General features: G+C 39.1%; 1 protein-coding gene across 7 annotated transcripts in view; it reads right to left on the bottom strand.

The window, feature by feature from the left end:
• The window catches only part of ehbp1 (EH domain binding protein 1), a 164,448-nt gene that overhangs the window by 132,278 nt on the left and 15,105 nt on the right, over positions 1-17,065 (bottom strand). For all 7 annotated transcript variants that reach the window (XM_028006482.1, XM_028006481.1, XM_028006484.1 and 4 more), the window contains exon 5: positions 13,794-13,847. In XM_028006482.1, the coding sequence (XP_027862283.1) occupies positions 13,794-13,847 (54 nt within the window). The remainder of the gene's footprint in view (positions 1-13,793; positions 13,848-17,065) is intronic.

The following is a 17,065-nucleotide window of genomic DNA, read 5'->3' as shown; positions in this document are numbered from 1 at the left end:
ACTTCTGGCTGGAGAGAGAAAGGGCCCACAGGAGGGGCTGGCTGGAATGAAGGGAGGTGGTCCAAGAACAGAGAGAGGGAGAGAGGAAGACGAGAAAGGAAGACACACGAATCACAAAAAAAAAAGTTGAGAAAAGGAAAAAATGCTTGGGAAAATGAGAGAATGTACAAGGGGAAAGGAGGATGGTGAGAGAGAGGAAGACAGGTTGACGGGATTAGCTGGAGTTCATTCGTGGTCTGTGAAGCGCCTGCTCATCACTTTTCCTGCCATTTTACCATCTCTGGTCATCACAGAGGCCTAAAATGACCAATAACAAACACACACATACACGCATCCAATACTCCTCAGAACTATATCTGGGATTGATTACTCTTTGCGAAGCAGCAGTTTAGATATCAAACCAACAGATTTGCCACGGACATCTGAGTTGGTGTGTGTCCGTGTGTATGTATTTACATTTTTGAAGTCAGGTTTTGTTGTGTAAAAGACAAAAAAAAACACACACACACACACACACACTTCAGAAACAGGAAAATAAACTGTTGTCTCGGTTTTGTTTTCTCTTTTTCTGAAGGTTTAGAGGCAGACTCCAAAACTGCCAACTTGTGTTGTCTTTATTCTTCTTTCGCTCCTCTACTCCCATCTAAACCTAGCACGGGAAACTAATTGTGAGGGAAGGAATATGTATTCATTTTAGAATAATCCAGAGTGGACTTTTTATTACACATGTTGAAAGACAAGAGGTTTGCTCTTTTTAGTTTATCGAGATGCAAAAAGAAAGATGTGAAAAAGCCCTTTAATATTTCATCATTCTGTTGCTTCACTACTGAAGGAAGCTAACAATAGCACACAAACTAACAATTTACTTTCAAACGTCAATTATGTTATATAAATTCAAGAAAAGAAAATGTCTGTTGGAACTCTGAAAACAACTCAACTGTGTTTTCAATTAAGATTTTCTACAGCAAATTCTTTTTTCTAAATAACGTATTGGGATGTCCATTGGATGATACCGCACAATACTGTTCTAGTTTCATTCTAAGATAACATAGTAGGTTAAGAAGATCATGAGTTTTAATGATAAATCTGACTAGAACATCTATATTTAAGAGATATCAAGTGGTGATATCAAGGTGAAAATAAGGTGGAATTGTTTTTTGGAAGCAATTTCCATCCAACTTTAAGGATCTGTTTGTTTTTGCAGTTTTTGGCAGGCTGCTGAGATCTGTCAGAGCTATGATAGGGCTCTAATCCAGGGCAAAGCTGATTTGCTTAAGGGAAGAGAGGGGAGAAGAGGGGGGTTAAGATGGCCTCCGACAAGAAACAATTGCCCCAAGTGAGAGTCTGCCTCTTTCCCACCCTGCTCCATGACAAAGGTGTACTCTCCATGCTAAGTGACAAATCTGGGGAGACAAAGAGCATTAGCAGGGTGATGCTCTGCTCCAGTGCCTCCGATTGTGGCCAACTCAAAGAGAATCTAATATGGATTTTGAAAAAAAAAGGAGAAGGAGAGATTAGAATGAAAGAGAAACAATGAACACCTTCTACCAAGGGGGAATTAGTGGAGGGATTGGATAAGAAGCTGGTGTGACTTGGTGTGTGTGTGTTGCATGCTTGAGCGCTTCTTCTTTGAAATTCTGTTTTTCCTTGAAAGAACAATACAGTTTGCAGATTGTATTTATGTGCATTTACATGCAACCTAAAATGGTTCTTGTGATATTCTGAGCATGCATCAGCCAACTTTGCCATGCATGGAAGCAATCTTTGTTTGAATTGGAGGAGGGGAGGACAAAATGCAATTTGAAAACTACAGCAGGCTCAAAACAATTTGTCGTTTGATTTCAATACATTTTTCTCCTTAAAACTTTAGGCTTTAGTCTAACACCTGGAACTCTTTGGGTGTGGCACTCTGAGAAAGATCCAAAGTACAGATCAGTTATGGATCACTCTAACCGCCAGTAGCTGGCTTAGCACTGGCATTAGAAGACTTCACAAGACCCCTATTCTTTGTCACTTAGCAGAACAACTGCCTCCGTTTGCCAAGAACTCGTTGTGTGTGTGTGTGTGTGTGGGGGGGGGTTCAATCCCTTGCATCTTCATATCCAAACAAGCACTCACACGTACTCACCGACAGCGGATTTTCAAGCGATAATCTGGATGATTCATCCTAAACACAAATTTAAGCTACGTTCATCACACACGCCTGCATGCATACACACATATCCTTTCTCCACCACTGGTAGACACCTAGCGTACATGCCGCCCTCTCATGCCCAGTGGGTCAAGCTTGTGGATAAACAGGGGGATTTGCAGAGGCCGCTATTTGGCGGGCCACACAGGCATGTCTACATCGCAGGCAGCCATCTTAAGTCCTAAAAGAACAAAATAAATAAGCAAGGCAGAGGAGATAACTGTTCAACTGGCTTTTCACAGTTGTGCCTCGTTTCCCACCAGGAGCGTCTGGCCACCCATCGTCACCATATAACACATAACAGAAACGAGATGAGGGGAAAGACAAGGCGGGAAAGTCTGATTAGAGTCAACTGAAAGTCATGAGGTAATCGAGGACAACCTCAGACGACTGTTGGGAGAGGGTGCAGTGGGCAATACAAAAAATAGACTATAATGTAAAATTAAGAAATGCTAACTCAAAAACTAACTAAAAGGGAATGGGGTAAATACGTTTTGGTAGAAGAAACCTGATGTGACCCTGACTCTCCAAAGTCTTAACAGACCTCTTATCAGTAGCTTTCTGACAGAGATGAGTTCCATCAGCTTCTAAGATGTCTTGAATTAAACAGTTGTTTGAGACTCTCGATATTAAAACACTAGAATAAGTTAATTCTAATGAAAGCTGCCTCATGAAGCACAACTTAGTCGCTGCTACCACCATTCCTGAGCTATTATTATGGTTCTTGGATATGAAGATAAATGCTTTAAGCTGGGTTTCATGTACGTATATTTGAGACTCCTCCTATTGCTTATGTAAGAAAGAAAGTACCGTAGTTCTTGTGTCGTCCGGTCACATTAGCTGTGTTTCCAACCAATTGTCACTCACGAGTTTTTTTTTTTATGTTGCCAATAAGGGAAAATAAATAAAATGTGAATTAAGTGTGTTTACACCTTATTGGACCAATTCAAGGAGGCAATGTGCAGCGTGCAACCCTGACTCCAACATCTCTATGTCAGACTTTCTAAAAATACAGCTGGACAAAGATTTAAAGAGGAGCAGCAAAGGCAAATGATGTGGATTGGCAGTGCTTGCCAACAAGTGATGGTGTCAACCAGCACAGATTGCTGTAGAATATTGTCACTGTTGCCTGGAAACGAGGCTATTAGCTGTTGTAAGCTATGAGACTGTTATACACAAACAGTCTTTTGTCATACACCTCTTCAGATTTGCTATAAGAGTATCTGCTACTGGTGATCCTTCAAGCCTATAGCATCATAAACCACAATGGTTCTTACTTTGATGAAAAGAGTTAAGACATTTAATGTCCCTTTTGGATAATGAAATATTCCTGAATTGCAAAGAAGATGAAAGAAACCATTATTCCTGTTTGAAACATATGAATTTGGAGTAGTCAGCTGGAAAAGACTGACTAAAACTGAACAGAATCCATTCTCTTTATTTGTAAAACATAGTAAATGTATAAGTTTTTCCTAAAGTAATGCTTAAGTCTTGCCTTGTTATTATGTACCCAAACCTGTATTTTGGATAGTCCTGTGAGCTGGACACATCGTTACACACTTTTCTCAGTTGAAGCTTTTAGAAATCCAGGCCAAGGCTCATAAATCTTTGATACCAGCATGGTAACATAATCTAGCCCAGGGGTGGGCAACTCCAGGCCTCGAGGGCCGGACTCCTGCAACTTTTAGATGCATCTCCACTTCAACACACCTGAGTCAAATAATGAGGTCATTAGCAGGACTCTGGAGAACCTGACTGCACTTGGGAGGTGATTCAGCTGCTGGATTCAAGTGTGTTGGACCAGGGAGACTTGCAAGAGTTGCAGGACACCGGCCCTCGAGGACCAGGATTGCCCACCCCTGATCTAGCCACTATGCTATCTTTGATTTCCTGTTAGCTCTACATAAACCCCATGCTCAACGAAGGGAGTTATGTAAGTAGGTATATTTCTCTTGTGTAAGCAGATCCTTTGGACAACGTTTTTTTTTAATTTGTGAAAAAGGCATTCATATTTGGTTATATTTACTGTAAATGCATAATTTGTTATGTAGGTAATGCATGACCGACTAATTGAGAAGGTGGACATATGTACATACGAACTGTCAGTGTCTGCTTTGGTGTCTGGTGGCATCTGCTGCGTTGTTGGCTGGAAACGAATCGCAACGGGAGGCCGAAGCCCCAGAATAAGGAGATGAAAGCCGAGGTCACAACCTGGACCAGTGGGACAAGTCACTTTCACAAATACACTCTCACACATGCAAGTCAGAGCATACACAGGCTGCGTGCACATGGCGTACACAGGACTTGCTGCAAACATATGGGCCTTTCACAGACACACACAGAACACAGCATGAGTGGCGCAGCGCAAGGACGAAAGATGACAGAATGAATAAGATAAAAGAGCAAACGTGTCAAAAATATGACAGATGAAATGCACAGAAACATAAAAGAGCCAGAAAAAAAAGGGAGTATGAAATGAATTAGAGGAAGCACAGAAGCAAGGCTCTACCTCAACTGGGCAACGGTTTAATCAGCTTAATTAACAAACAGGCACATAAGCAAAAAATAGGCACGCATGCAAAGATAAAAGATGTGTGTGCCAACAGCGTTACAAAGCAGAGCGTGATAGCATGGAGACGCATGTGCATCTGTTCTTTTACCTGCAATTGAATAACTCTGGTAAAGTACATGGGTTAAAAAAGCACCAGAATTTTATTCAAAAGGAGTGTCAATCTAATAATTTAACCAAACCGTGATTATTATTTTGAGAGAACACAGTATTTTTTACAGATGGATATAAACTCAGTTTAAAACTTAATCCTGAAGCACAGGTTAAAGTCCCATCTTTTTATTTATTTTTATGTGGCAGGCTGTTGAAGAGTTTCAAACGGGTTTCAGGAATCACAATATAACTTAAAGGCCAGTTTATGTTCCCTTTATGAATGTAAATAGAGACATCCATGTTTAACGCAAGCATCGCCTCATGTTTTCAATTAGTTTGTTAAATTGTAGTGATTGCTAGGTAAAGTAGTCACTTGAGGAAACTTCCGAGTTCGCTTCCATATTTGGCGGAAAGGCTCAAACAGCAGCAAACATGCCAATGGTAGAGGAATCATTGATAATCTGCATTCCCTGAAAGAGATATAAAAAGAGGCACCACAATAGATGAAATTGGGTCTTTGCAACCATTAAATACGTTGCAGTATGAGAATGAAAAAATTCTGGGCTAGGATCAGGGGTGGTTCTTAGTTATATGACAGTGAAGTAGTGAGAGAAGCAAACAACAGCATAGAGCTCTATAAACATGTTTTTATCCTTTAAAGTCTAATATAGTTATATTCCCTGCTGCATTTTTTGTAACTGTGTGCCTTTAGGTGAAACTAAAGAGACAAAGTACAGCAATTTATCTGTGAAGAAGCAAATTTTCACACTGAGTGGACACGAGTCATGAGAAGCCAAGAATGCAAATGTCTTGAACAGCAGAGACAGCACATAAGTTCAGACGGTCACATACATTCATGACACCTGCGAAGAAACGCAACCACACAGGAACCTCATGGCAGTAGTAGCTTTTAGTCAGCAGACTGGCCATGTGATAGGGTGGTGTGGTGTGGATTAGGGGCCAATAAGCCTATTAGGGTGACAGCAGGGACCACCCGGCCTCCACAGTCACCTACAACCTACAGACACAACCACACACTGCCCTGACATACAACTTACTGGACACAAAGCTAGATATAAACTCAAGCAAATACTTCTGACAATTTGTCTGACGAAAAGAGAACAATATGCAATAAAAACATTTACGTTGTAATGTTTACGAGAGCATGTGCATTATATTCTTTCTTTTTTTTCTTACAAGCTGGTAATGCTTTGCAAAGAAAAGAGGCAGAACATGCAGGCATTTACAGTTGCAATAGGTGTGTGCGCCTCCGATGTGGTGTGTGTGCCTGCGCAGAGGGGAGTCTGCGCGTAGGGGGTAATCACAAGCATCTGTCCCCTCTCTGAACGGCAATTAATTAGATTAAATTAATTTGGGAAGCGTGTGTGGTTGTGTGATCAAATGCTACAAACCGCATGCCTTCTTACACCCACCCACACAGGAAATAATGTACATTCTCTAAGCTTTGAAGTATGAAGCACATTTCAGCTTAAATTATCATTGCAGGCACATGCAAATACTTTAAGTGAACATGCCGTTTCCTCTGACACAATAAATGAACCCTATTGAGTCCTAACAAGTATTTAAAAATGAGCAGAGGTGAAAACTTCGGTGACACACGCGTGCACACAATCACAAATTAATCCCAATTTGTCGGCCACGACACAGGAGAAACTTTTGGGATTTCATACTTCATACCAGCTTTTGTCACCTTTGCGTGAATAGCCAGGAGCTGAAATAATTGTGTTTTTCTTCCCCGAGGCCCAGTCGGTGCTCACAAGCCACTGGCCTACGTAATATGTTCCAGAGAGGGAGAGGGAGAGGAGGGTAATGTGGCTTTGGGTACGATACAAAAAAGCAAGGGTGTGTGTTTGGGAAGGTGTGCTTAATGCTGAAGAACGAAGGCTGCCTACTCCACTCTTATTTTGTGCTAAATAAATGAGGTTTGGAGAAATTCAATATTTGAGAACAAACTGTGTGCAACAATTATGGACTCGCCTGCTGATAATATTTTGTAGAACTCATCTTTGCCTATAGGAGAGGATCTCCCTACATCATTTTACCAGGTTGGAGCATTCAGGGCAAGGGATCTTTGACTATTCTGTGCACTCTCTTTACAGTAGAGATGCACTCTTATGTGTTATATATGACAATATGTCCTACATACATTTTTATTTGATGTCCAAACATTTACATGATTTAGGTGACTTAAATCAGTAAAAGTCATTTTTAACATATCTGTATCGGTCCAAGAAGTGAAACTGGTCCGACATTAATAGCAAATGTTTATTTTAACGATAACAGAAGAGAAACTAGTCAGCGGAGTGACTGGTTTGTTTTCTGGGGGAAGAGCGGGGGTGGGGGCACCCAGTGTTAAATGGGTAGGAAATATACTCAAATGTATATTTATTTTATTTGTATAATATAAATAACAGCAATAAATGTTTTTTGCTATATCAGCAATTTTAATATTAGTCAAAATGTTCAAATTGGTGCATCCCTTGCAATTGGTGCAAATTGTTATTCGAGGCTACAGTAAACCCATGCCACCATTCTTGTTATTTTTTTTAAGTCCTTTCTTATATATAGCGAGAGAACCCTCAACTCTAGATACTGCAAGAATTAAAAATTCTTCTGTGATTGTTCACACATGTGTCAAGACAGGTTGTCAAACAGCAGAGCATCCATACTCGGTCAGAAATGCGTTCTGTCCTTGGTGACATTGATGTAATGTGCACAAAAAAAACTGTTGAAGTAGGACTGAAGGGTAAACGATGGGGGAGGAGCAAGGCAGAGTGGGCTTTGGAGTCTCTATCACTGTATATTCAATGTATTCTGACATGATAGCTTCTCGCCTTTAAATACAGCAGCCCTGTGTGAGTGTCGGTGCGCGTTATTTAAATCCTTTCACAAAGCTTTGAAGATGAGTGAAGTTGGTCTCCAATCTCCAGCTCTGGCTGATATGCAAACGCAGAGAAAATACACACAGACATACATACGCACATTAACCCCCCTGCCACTATGCACACACAAAAGGGCCTGTCAGCACAATGCCTTCAAATATAGCTGTCCAATCTTCTGACTCTCAATTTGCCCACCTTTTTGATAATATGTGGCTGTTTGAAAAAGGGTGAAAGGCAAGGGTAGAATGCAATTTAGAGATACTACTGTGCAGCCATTTGCAGTCATCCACCTCTTTCCATCTTTTGATTATGCGATTTGCCTTGTCAGACGAACAAATAGGGGAGGGGAAAAAAGGTAGTGTTTTACACTACCTTTTTCAATGACAAAATACAATCTAGACAGGGCCAGTAATTCGTCAGAGAGGGATTAGCCTAACGCAAGGTTGGGCCCCAAGATTAAGACGAAGCCAGAGCGCGGGGATCTTGAATTTCATCATCTTCAGTGCTTGGGCACAATGGTCGTCTTCCCCTTTTCTCTTCTGCCGTCTGATGAGAGGTCAGGAGAACTCACCTCTCCTCTTCTTCTGTTCCTTTTACTAAGAGCGGCACTCATGACTGCTTTCAGCCTGACGGTAGATACCAGAGTGGCTGGGGTACCTCAGAAGATCAGAGCTCTCTACATACTTCTGAACAAACAAGGATAGTTGGGGAAACTAAAGGCCATTAGTGGACTTTTAAAAACTCCTAAGGATGTAGGCCTGTCATTAAAAGCATCCAAATAGGCCAAACTATCTACTGACAGCTACAAACATGATCCAACAGATTTAATTATAGCTGCATGAATGGAGGCTTATTTCAGATCATTGTGCTAGGTTGCCCTCTTGTGGTGAATTTTTATAGTTTCCCAAATTTCTGTAAATCTGCACATGAGACAACAGGAACACAGTGTACCAATAAACTAAAAGATGAGAAGTTTGGAGCCATTCATTGTGGAAATTAATTTCATAATGATTTTAAATCCCTAATGACTTAGTTTAACTATTCTGTTTCCAATGTCAAATGATTTCAAAACAAAACACTTCAATAAACGTTAAACACAAGAGCTGCATGTACAAGTTTGAAGTTACTTTAACTTTTCTCTAACACCCTCTTAGTAAAAACTATTTCCAACAGCACTAATATTTCTTAAAAGTTCCCTTGCAAGTTGTAATTTGACCTTTTTGTTGACATCAAAAGCTTCTGGCATAATTCTGGTTGTATGCTTCAGCACACATCTTAGCAAACAATCTAAATTAACGGCACTAATTCTGCTATCTTAGCTTGGACCTGGCTTCTAATCACAGTTCACATATTTTAAAAACGAGTTGACGTTAGAGCCGTTCCAGAAATTCAATGTCAGTTTTACTGACACCAAATCCTGTTTTGATGTGTTAGAACAACAAACTGTGTTTCAGTTTTTAACCTTTTGGCTCGACATGTCCCCCCTAAGAAAAGATGATAAGCTAGAGTGATCAAGAATGTTTCAGGAGTAATAACGTAATATTGCAAAAACAATAATTCTGCGTAATAATAGTTTAGGTCTAAATGACAAAAAATGTGCAGTATGGAATTAAGATGAAGCTTTTAAACAGGGGGTACACCGATAAATCAGCCCCGATTTCTGTATTTCTGGGACATTAGAGATCAGCCAGTACTTGGTCTAAAACCCAATGTTATCCTCCAATCTCCACAGTTAACAATAGTCACCCACTATTGCCAGCTTAGCGGCTTTGTTGCTATATTTAGCAACTTGTCAGACAAAAACATTTGCTATTGGCCAAAATCTGAATCGGCAGGTCAGGCTTTTCAAGATCGGCAATTGGCCAGAAAACTGCAATCGCTGCGCCCCTAGTTTAAACTTAAAAACACAATAGCTACTATCAAGTGTCATGTTGTTAAATGTCTGAAATGCTGCAGGTACATTTCAGAAACAGGATGAAATAATAGGAAATGTATCTCTAAATTCTGGATGGTTGATGGTGGAAGCCTGAACACAACTGGTTAATATTCCACATTACAGTTGATTTTAGAAAGGGAATAAAAGAACAACACTGACTTCAAATATATTCAAAATTTGGATTTGGATCTGTGACAGGAGATCAATTACTTTGTATCCGAGTTGTAGTTTAGAAAGGGACGTTAATGTAAAAATGAGTATTGGTTAATGTATTTATTTATGCTTGTGTATGGGTTAGAGAAATCTACAAGAAATGGTGCATCCAGTTCTTGTTTATAAAATTCATTGTGCATCATCATTGCAAAAATAATCAAAAAAATAAATAACTGTTTTAAAAGCATCATCAGAAAGAAGACCAGAACTGATCTCCCATCACTACAAAGAGTAATTTAAACGTCTGACACAATTTAGCCTCCAATCAAATCTCCCTTTCTAGTGAATGTGTAGTTGTGTGAGTTTAAACTGTATTATATGGTCATTAAAACATAGAAACTTTTCTGTAACTAAATACTAACATTTTTGGGCACTTATAAACTTTCATGATACATATGTTAAGTTTGAAAAGGATATTGTTGCCAATTTAACTTTCTACCTCTTACTAATTCCTATTATTCCAGATCACAAGGAAGTGAAAGTGCCCAGCAGTCTGGAGTGACTCTTGTCAAACGAATAAAGAGGCAAGCATATCAAAATATTGAGATTTTATTATGCTTACATACAATGTACAATCCATCAGTAGCTGTGGGTGTTTTGTTGTTTGCAAATGTTAGCCAGAAGCCTTTCACATCCAAGTTTGTGAGGGAGTAAAGTTACTGTCTCCCTCTCCCATGTTCTTCATTCCAGCTTGTCAAGTACCTGATATGGCTTTGATCTTCTGTCATTAGTCAGGCATGCAGAGACAGAGGCAAAAATTCAAACTTGTCTGTTTTCTCTCCTTTTTATGCTCCTTTTTTTTTTTGCCCTCTCCCACGCTCCGTGCAGAAGACATCAGCTGACCAGTTTGTCTCTTCGAGTCACTTTCAAGGCATAAATGTGCTGTTGTTGCTAGCTTTGACGTGTACAGGAAGCGACAGCGTCAGTGCGCTCAGTTAGCTCGCCTAATGCTTTCTGTCCCACCGACATTCTTTCAAAGGACTTTGAGGAGTCTCAAAGGTCAGAGGTCATTTGCTGAGCTCAAGTGATGCAACTTCAGTCTGAAGTCACATCAGGCATCATCGGGGAGTATTCATTGGAGAGTCATGAGCTGCTTTTATTCCCCTCCAACAGCACTGCTTTCAGTAGATTAGTGAATGGTAGAGATGTTCACATGAACATTTTGTTGATCCTACTGAATCAGAGAAAGTCCTTGCAAATACTGTGTCTGAGTCAAATACTTATTATTCCTGCTGAACACAGTTGTCATATGACATAAATCCACTATTAATACAAAAAACAAGGTGAGACAGGCAGTCTATCCGGATAATAGGGAAAACATATTAATTATTTCCACCTACAAACTTCTGCTATTAAGGCAGTGAAATATAAAAATTATTAGCTGCAGTCCAATCATATCTTGGCAATATTGCTTAAAGTGGCATTGCATTAACAAATATTGTCCAGTCCCCCTGTGAAAATAGAAAAAATAAATACTTGCCCATTTTCTAATGTTTTTTCAAATTGCAGAACTGCTTAACATCAACCCGATGGACCTAGAAGTCTGAGTTAGCTTTAGCATGATAGCTACTACAATACACACTGGATGCTGGCATTAAGGGCAAGAAAAGGCCTTTATAATACATAGAGACACCTGAACTATAAGATCCTACCAGATATTGAGATTACAATACTGCAAGCATTAAAACTGTAATGAAGATTTTGGTTTCAATAATTGATTCAGTTTTCCGTTCCTCGCTCCTCATAGCTAAATTGCGTGTGCTGGTATAATCATTTGAAAAAGGCGCAAGTGCCAAGCACAAAGCACAAGACAGTGACTGATTTTTCTGAGTATGTCAACCTGCTGAAGATGGTAATTGAACACATTTAGGGCACGGGTTTGTGGCTGGCTTAAAACCAAATTAAAAAGTTCAGTTTCATTTACAAAAGCCTCTTCCTGTACCTGTGGTATATTCTAGACACAGTGTGAGCATTTAGGTTTCTGTGTCGTTTTCAGTTAGTTTAGTCTCCGTGTTGTCCGGTCTACCCTTGATTGTTCCCAGCTGTGTCTCATTTCCCTGATTACCCTCTGTATATTTAATCCCACCTGTGATCATTGTTCCTAGTCGGGTCCTTGTCTAATCTGTCTAGTGCACAGGTGTCAAACTCCAGTCCTCAAGGGCCACTGTCCTGCAGTTTTTAGATATGCCACAGGTACAAAACACTGGAATGAAATGGCTTAATTACCTCCTCCTTGTGTAGATCAGTTCTCCAGAGCCTTAATGACCTAATTATTCTATTCAGGTGAGGTCCAGCAGAGGCACATCTAAAGGTTGCAGGACAGTGGCCCCTGAGGACTGGAGTTCGACACCCCTGGTCTAGTGTGTCTAGCTGAGTTGTCAAGCAGTCTAAGTAGTCTCGTCTAGCCTTGTCTGCTGTCAGTTAACAGTCATGTCTACCAGTTGCTATTAGTAGATGAGTTTTAACTTTCAGCTAATTTCTGTGCTGAAGGTTTTCTGGATTTTTTGACTTGGTATTGCTGACTTCATCATTGAAATCATCACTTCTTAATTTCATCCTGGGTCCACAGCATCTGCCTCACCACCTCTTTACCGCATAACATGACACACGGTCTCTCTTTCCCTTCTCTTAGCGTCTGGTTCATTACCTATGAAATAATAAGCATTTAAAGCAATGAACTATATGCAGTTCTGAAAAAAAACTTTGTCTCTGGGTTACTTACCGCTTCATTCAGCTTTGCCTGTTCTCTCCCTAATTTCGGTCATCAATATTTTCTACCTGACTTTGCTCCTCAGATTCTACAAAAAGCATGCCATGAAAGGGTCATTTTTACTGCACGAATACATTAGATGACATAACAACGGTCAGGACCGGTTCTACAGGGGTCCTGGCCCCTTTTGGCCTTTGTCAGTCAGTTTCGGTATCAAGGTTATCACAATTGTAAATAGTTATGGTTGAACTGCCCATGACTTTAGACCACCAAACAACAGTTCAGTTTTGTTTCCCTCTTTAGCCTAGGTAAGACACTCCTGATGTTGTCTTTGGTTCAGGGGAAATGTGACAGTTGTGTGAGCGATTCATCACTGTGTAACGGTGCACCAATTCCAGCCTCAGTTTACTCCTCATGAAGCTCCCACAAATTTGTTTTAATAAATTTTGCTAGATAGTCCTCACAGGTCTGCAGTTCTCCATATTGCTGGTACATACTGTCCTACAACTATATTTCTTTCCACTAACTATGAATATTTTCAAGGCATGAACAACCAGCTTCTCTAGCAATGACCTTTTCTGGCTTCCTCTCCTCATGAAGGATGTCTTGACATCTGTCCAGGTGGCAGTCTTCCCTGTGTAGCCTACTGACCCAGACAGGGAGACCATGTAGAGGCTCAAGAAACCTTTGCAGATGTTTGAGTTAATTAACTGACTGGGTGTGGCACCGTGACATTTCAATAGTTTCCATTTTCACAATATTAAAATTTTCTTACACACTGAATTTGGGGTTCTACTTATCTGTAAGCCATAATCATCAAAATTACAAGAAGCAAAAGCCTTGATATATTCCACTCTAATAAATCTACATAATACATGGGGATCCATTTCTGAAGTGATTGACAAAAATATCTTTTTTATATTCATATTCTATTTGTTTTTTACATGCATCTTTACAGTAACCATGACACTCCACATGATGTGGCATGTAATGACATCCACTAACCACATGGTGGCAGAAATGGCACAAAAATATGTTCTTGTACACTCAGAGGTCGACATTTCTTTTCTTCTTTTTACTTAGTTTTCTAAAAGTTGTTTTCAAATCTGCATAGCACGATTGCTATGCAGATTTGCATCGTATTTTTTACGATGAGGTGAAAAATACTTAAAACTCACATTTTCAATGACAAATGTCCACTCCTTGTCCTCAAACTCTTCCGCATGGGGATCCTGTAAAGGCAGAAACAGCAATCATCAAGCTAGTATTTTTTACTAGCTTTTATACATCTGTGGATGGATCAGTATTGTGTACAACTTACACAATATTAGTAATCCAACAAACGTGTGTAAGAAAAGTCTAAAACTGGAAGATCAACTGCTTTATTGGTGTTCTGCCTCAGCCTTGTGGGTTTCAACTACCTGAAATAAATAAGTGCTGTATGTTTTTACATTTACTACATAAAAACCCAGAGCTGAGCTGACATTTTTTTATGTATTTTGATGATTTGAGACAGAAAAAAACAGGAAGCAGATACTCTTTGTTACAACTTTAATTGTATGCATCCAAAATGTGGTCTGGGGCTCCTTTGTGGTTCTTGAAATGATTTTGTTTGGCTCCTGATCTCAAGTCAAGAATGGTAAAAATGATTGACCCAAACAATTTGGAAGATGTCTGTTTATCTCTTAATAAGGCAACAGTCTGAAGTCCTTTTTATGTTTTGGATCCTTAATGACGTACTGATTTCATTAAAATTCTGTTTATTGTTAAGCAGGTAAAACTAAAAATCCCTAACTAATTTTTGCATTATTAATGTCATAAATCTTGTGGGCCACCAGTAGTTTAAATTAGCCAGTTGTGGCCCTCAGGGCACAAAGTTTGGAAACCAAATCTAAGTCCAAATTTCTACAAATCTAGATCTACAAATGTTAATTTATTAGAAAGACCTAGTCAAAGTACAGACCTTACTATCAATAGGAATTCTGCAACAATACTTGAAAACTGATGTTCAGAACACAGTCAAGCAAAGGGTGATACACAGTTACTTTTAGTTGCTTATGCAACTAAAAATCCTCTTATTCAGATTTTTATTTGCATAATCAAATAAACAAATTTACCATCTTTTTTCTTTCACCTCAAAATTACAGTATGTGCTACTTTGTGATGATCTGGTCACATAAAATCCCAATAATAGGCACTGAGGCTTGTGGTGTGACATGAAAATATAGGAAAAGCCTTTGAAATATGTAAACAGGTTTAAACTATGTGTTTTCACATAGTTTACATTGTTTTTGGCTTCATCTTTTTTAAAGAATCCAAAATCGTTTGAAATACAGAGAAGTTGACTTTATTAGCAGACCACTGGGTTTTGGCTCATTTTCCTGCTGGAGTATTCACCTCTCCATGCACATTTAGATCTTAATCTTTGCTTCATAAATAATACTAATGAATAATACCTGAATATTTCAAAAAATCTATATTTTATTTTATTTTGATGCATACTCTGTGTACAGTTTAATTTTCTGGTGAAAATTAAATTCTGTGCATAGTAACTGCACAGAATTACTATGCAATGACAATAGAACAAATAAATGCATTTCAGGCAATAATATGTGTATTTTCTCATTTGACAAAGTAATTAAACTGTATTTACATTTATTTAAAATATATTTCTTATATTGTAAAAAAAAAAAAGTTTAAAAGATTAAATGAAAAATCTGTGGAATGTGCCGATTTATTTCCACGATTAATCAATTACTCGTTGGAATAATCAATTATTAAAAATAATCAGCAGTTGCAGCCCTAAACGTTTTCACAAACAAATTGCAGGAAAACAAAGTATTATTTAACAAAATGACTGCTCAACTTATTTTGAAGTGATACATTAATGTTGGTGAGATATGGTTCCTTTTCACAGTTCAATAATCATTCTAGATCAGTGTTCAGATCTTTTACCGTCAACCAACATTTATAAATACAAACAGGAGGTGATTCTCCTGCTCCGAACGATTCTCTAAACTCCATTATTTTATAAGCTCATAAACTGAGCCAAGCATCATCAACCATCTCTTCTGCCTGCAGCGCTGCTAAATATAAGCAGCAGGTAGCTAAACACCCAATTTCCCCGTCTTTGTCTTTATTTACCCATTTCGATGAGGAAATTCACAGTTTGTATTTTTCCGTATTTATTTTTCTTGTGCATCTAATCTGCTGTGAAGAAGCAGATGCCAAGATTTAAAACAAACAAAATCGAGTTCTGCAAAAACACGGCGAAGACTTCCCACTGACTGCACCTCTTGTTGACACTTCTGTGCACATTCTGCCGCACTAAGGTTAGTTTTTTGTTTTTTCTTCGGTCTGTCCTTGTGATTTACAAAGGTTCAGCTGAGGATGTGCGCTGATGTAAATCTTGCAGCTTTTTGAGCATGATACAACACTGCTGACTCAGCTGTTCCCACTACTGAGCCTTAGGCCAGTCAGAACTATGAATAAATCTGCAGAAGACTGTCTTCATCTATCATAGAACTAATCAAGTCATTTCTATTTTCTAATGCAGTGATTCTCTTTAAAACATCTGGGGCCTCATGCATAAAAGAGTGCGCAGTTTTCACACTAAAACTTGGCATACAGAAAAACTTTGAAAAGTGCGGTGCACAAAAAGAATCGGATGCAAAAAGCCGTGCGCACGCACGTGGCCGCGCACTTTTCCTTTATAAATCCTAATTTGTGGGAAATAGAGTGCAGCTGCTGGTCCGTCCTGTCGCCACCCATAAATAGATATGTAAATTAGTATAAATACCCGGAAGTCTGCCACCACGTCAAGCAATAACCATGGCAACGTCCTTGTTTGAAACAGTATAAGTATTTATAATAATACTACTTATATATTTTATTTAAAAGGTGCTTTGAGGACACATAATGTCACATCACAAAAATACATTTTAAAGAAAAAAAAAATCCAAATTAAAAAAATAAAAAATAAAGAGATCCTGCAAATGCCTGTTTGAACAGCAGCGCGTTCAGCTGGGATTTAAAGACAGAAAGAGAGTCAGAGAGTCCTTTGAGTGGGGAATGTGGAGGTTTATTCTAAATAGTAGAATGTTTTCTGTCCAGAAAGGCGCATTCACAAAGCGGGCAACTCGACTGAAAGATGACTGCAGTTGTACCGGTACCTCATGGCTCCTTCTATAAGTTCTGCTCAGAGCTTCAGGATGATCAGTCTGAGCAAGATAAACGCTAATAAACCATCATCAACATTTCCCAGCAAATCAATATGATCTCTGATGAATCGCTCCCTCTGAGTCCTTCCACTGGCGATGTTCTCCGTCAGAGCCAAAGCGCTCCACAATTACGTGGCTCACCTTTGCGCAGCTACTTATATATGTGTGATTGCATACACACCTTGATCGCCTTAAACATAATCGAACTTGTTCATTATTTTTAATCAGCA

Source organism: Xiphophorus couchianus, chromosome 22, assembly GCF_001444195.1.
Source record: "Xiphophorus couchianus chromosome 22, X_couchianus-1.0, whole genome shotgun sequence".
NCBI classification, from domain to species: Eukaryota; Metazoa; Chordata; class Actinopteri; order Cyprinodontiformes; family Poeciliidae; genus Xiphophorus; species Xiphophorus couchianus.
This window is presented reverse-complemented; position numbering and strand designations above follow the sequence as displayed.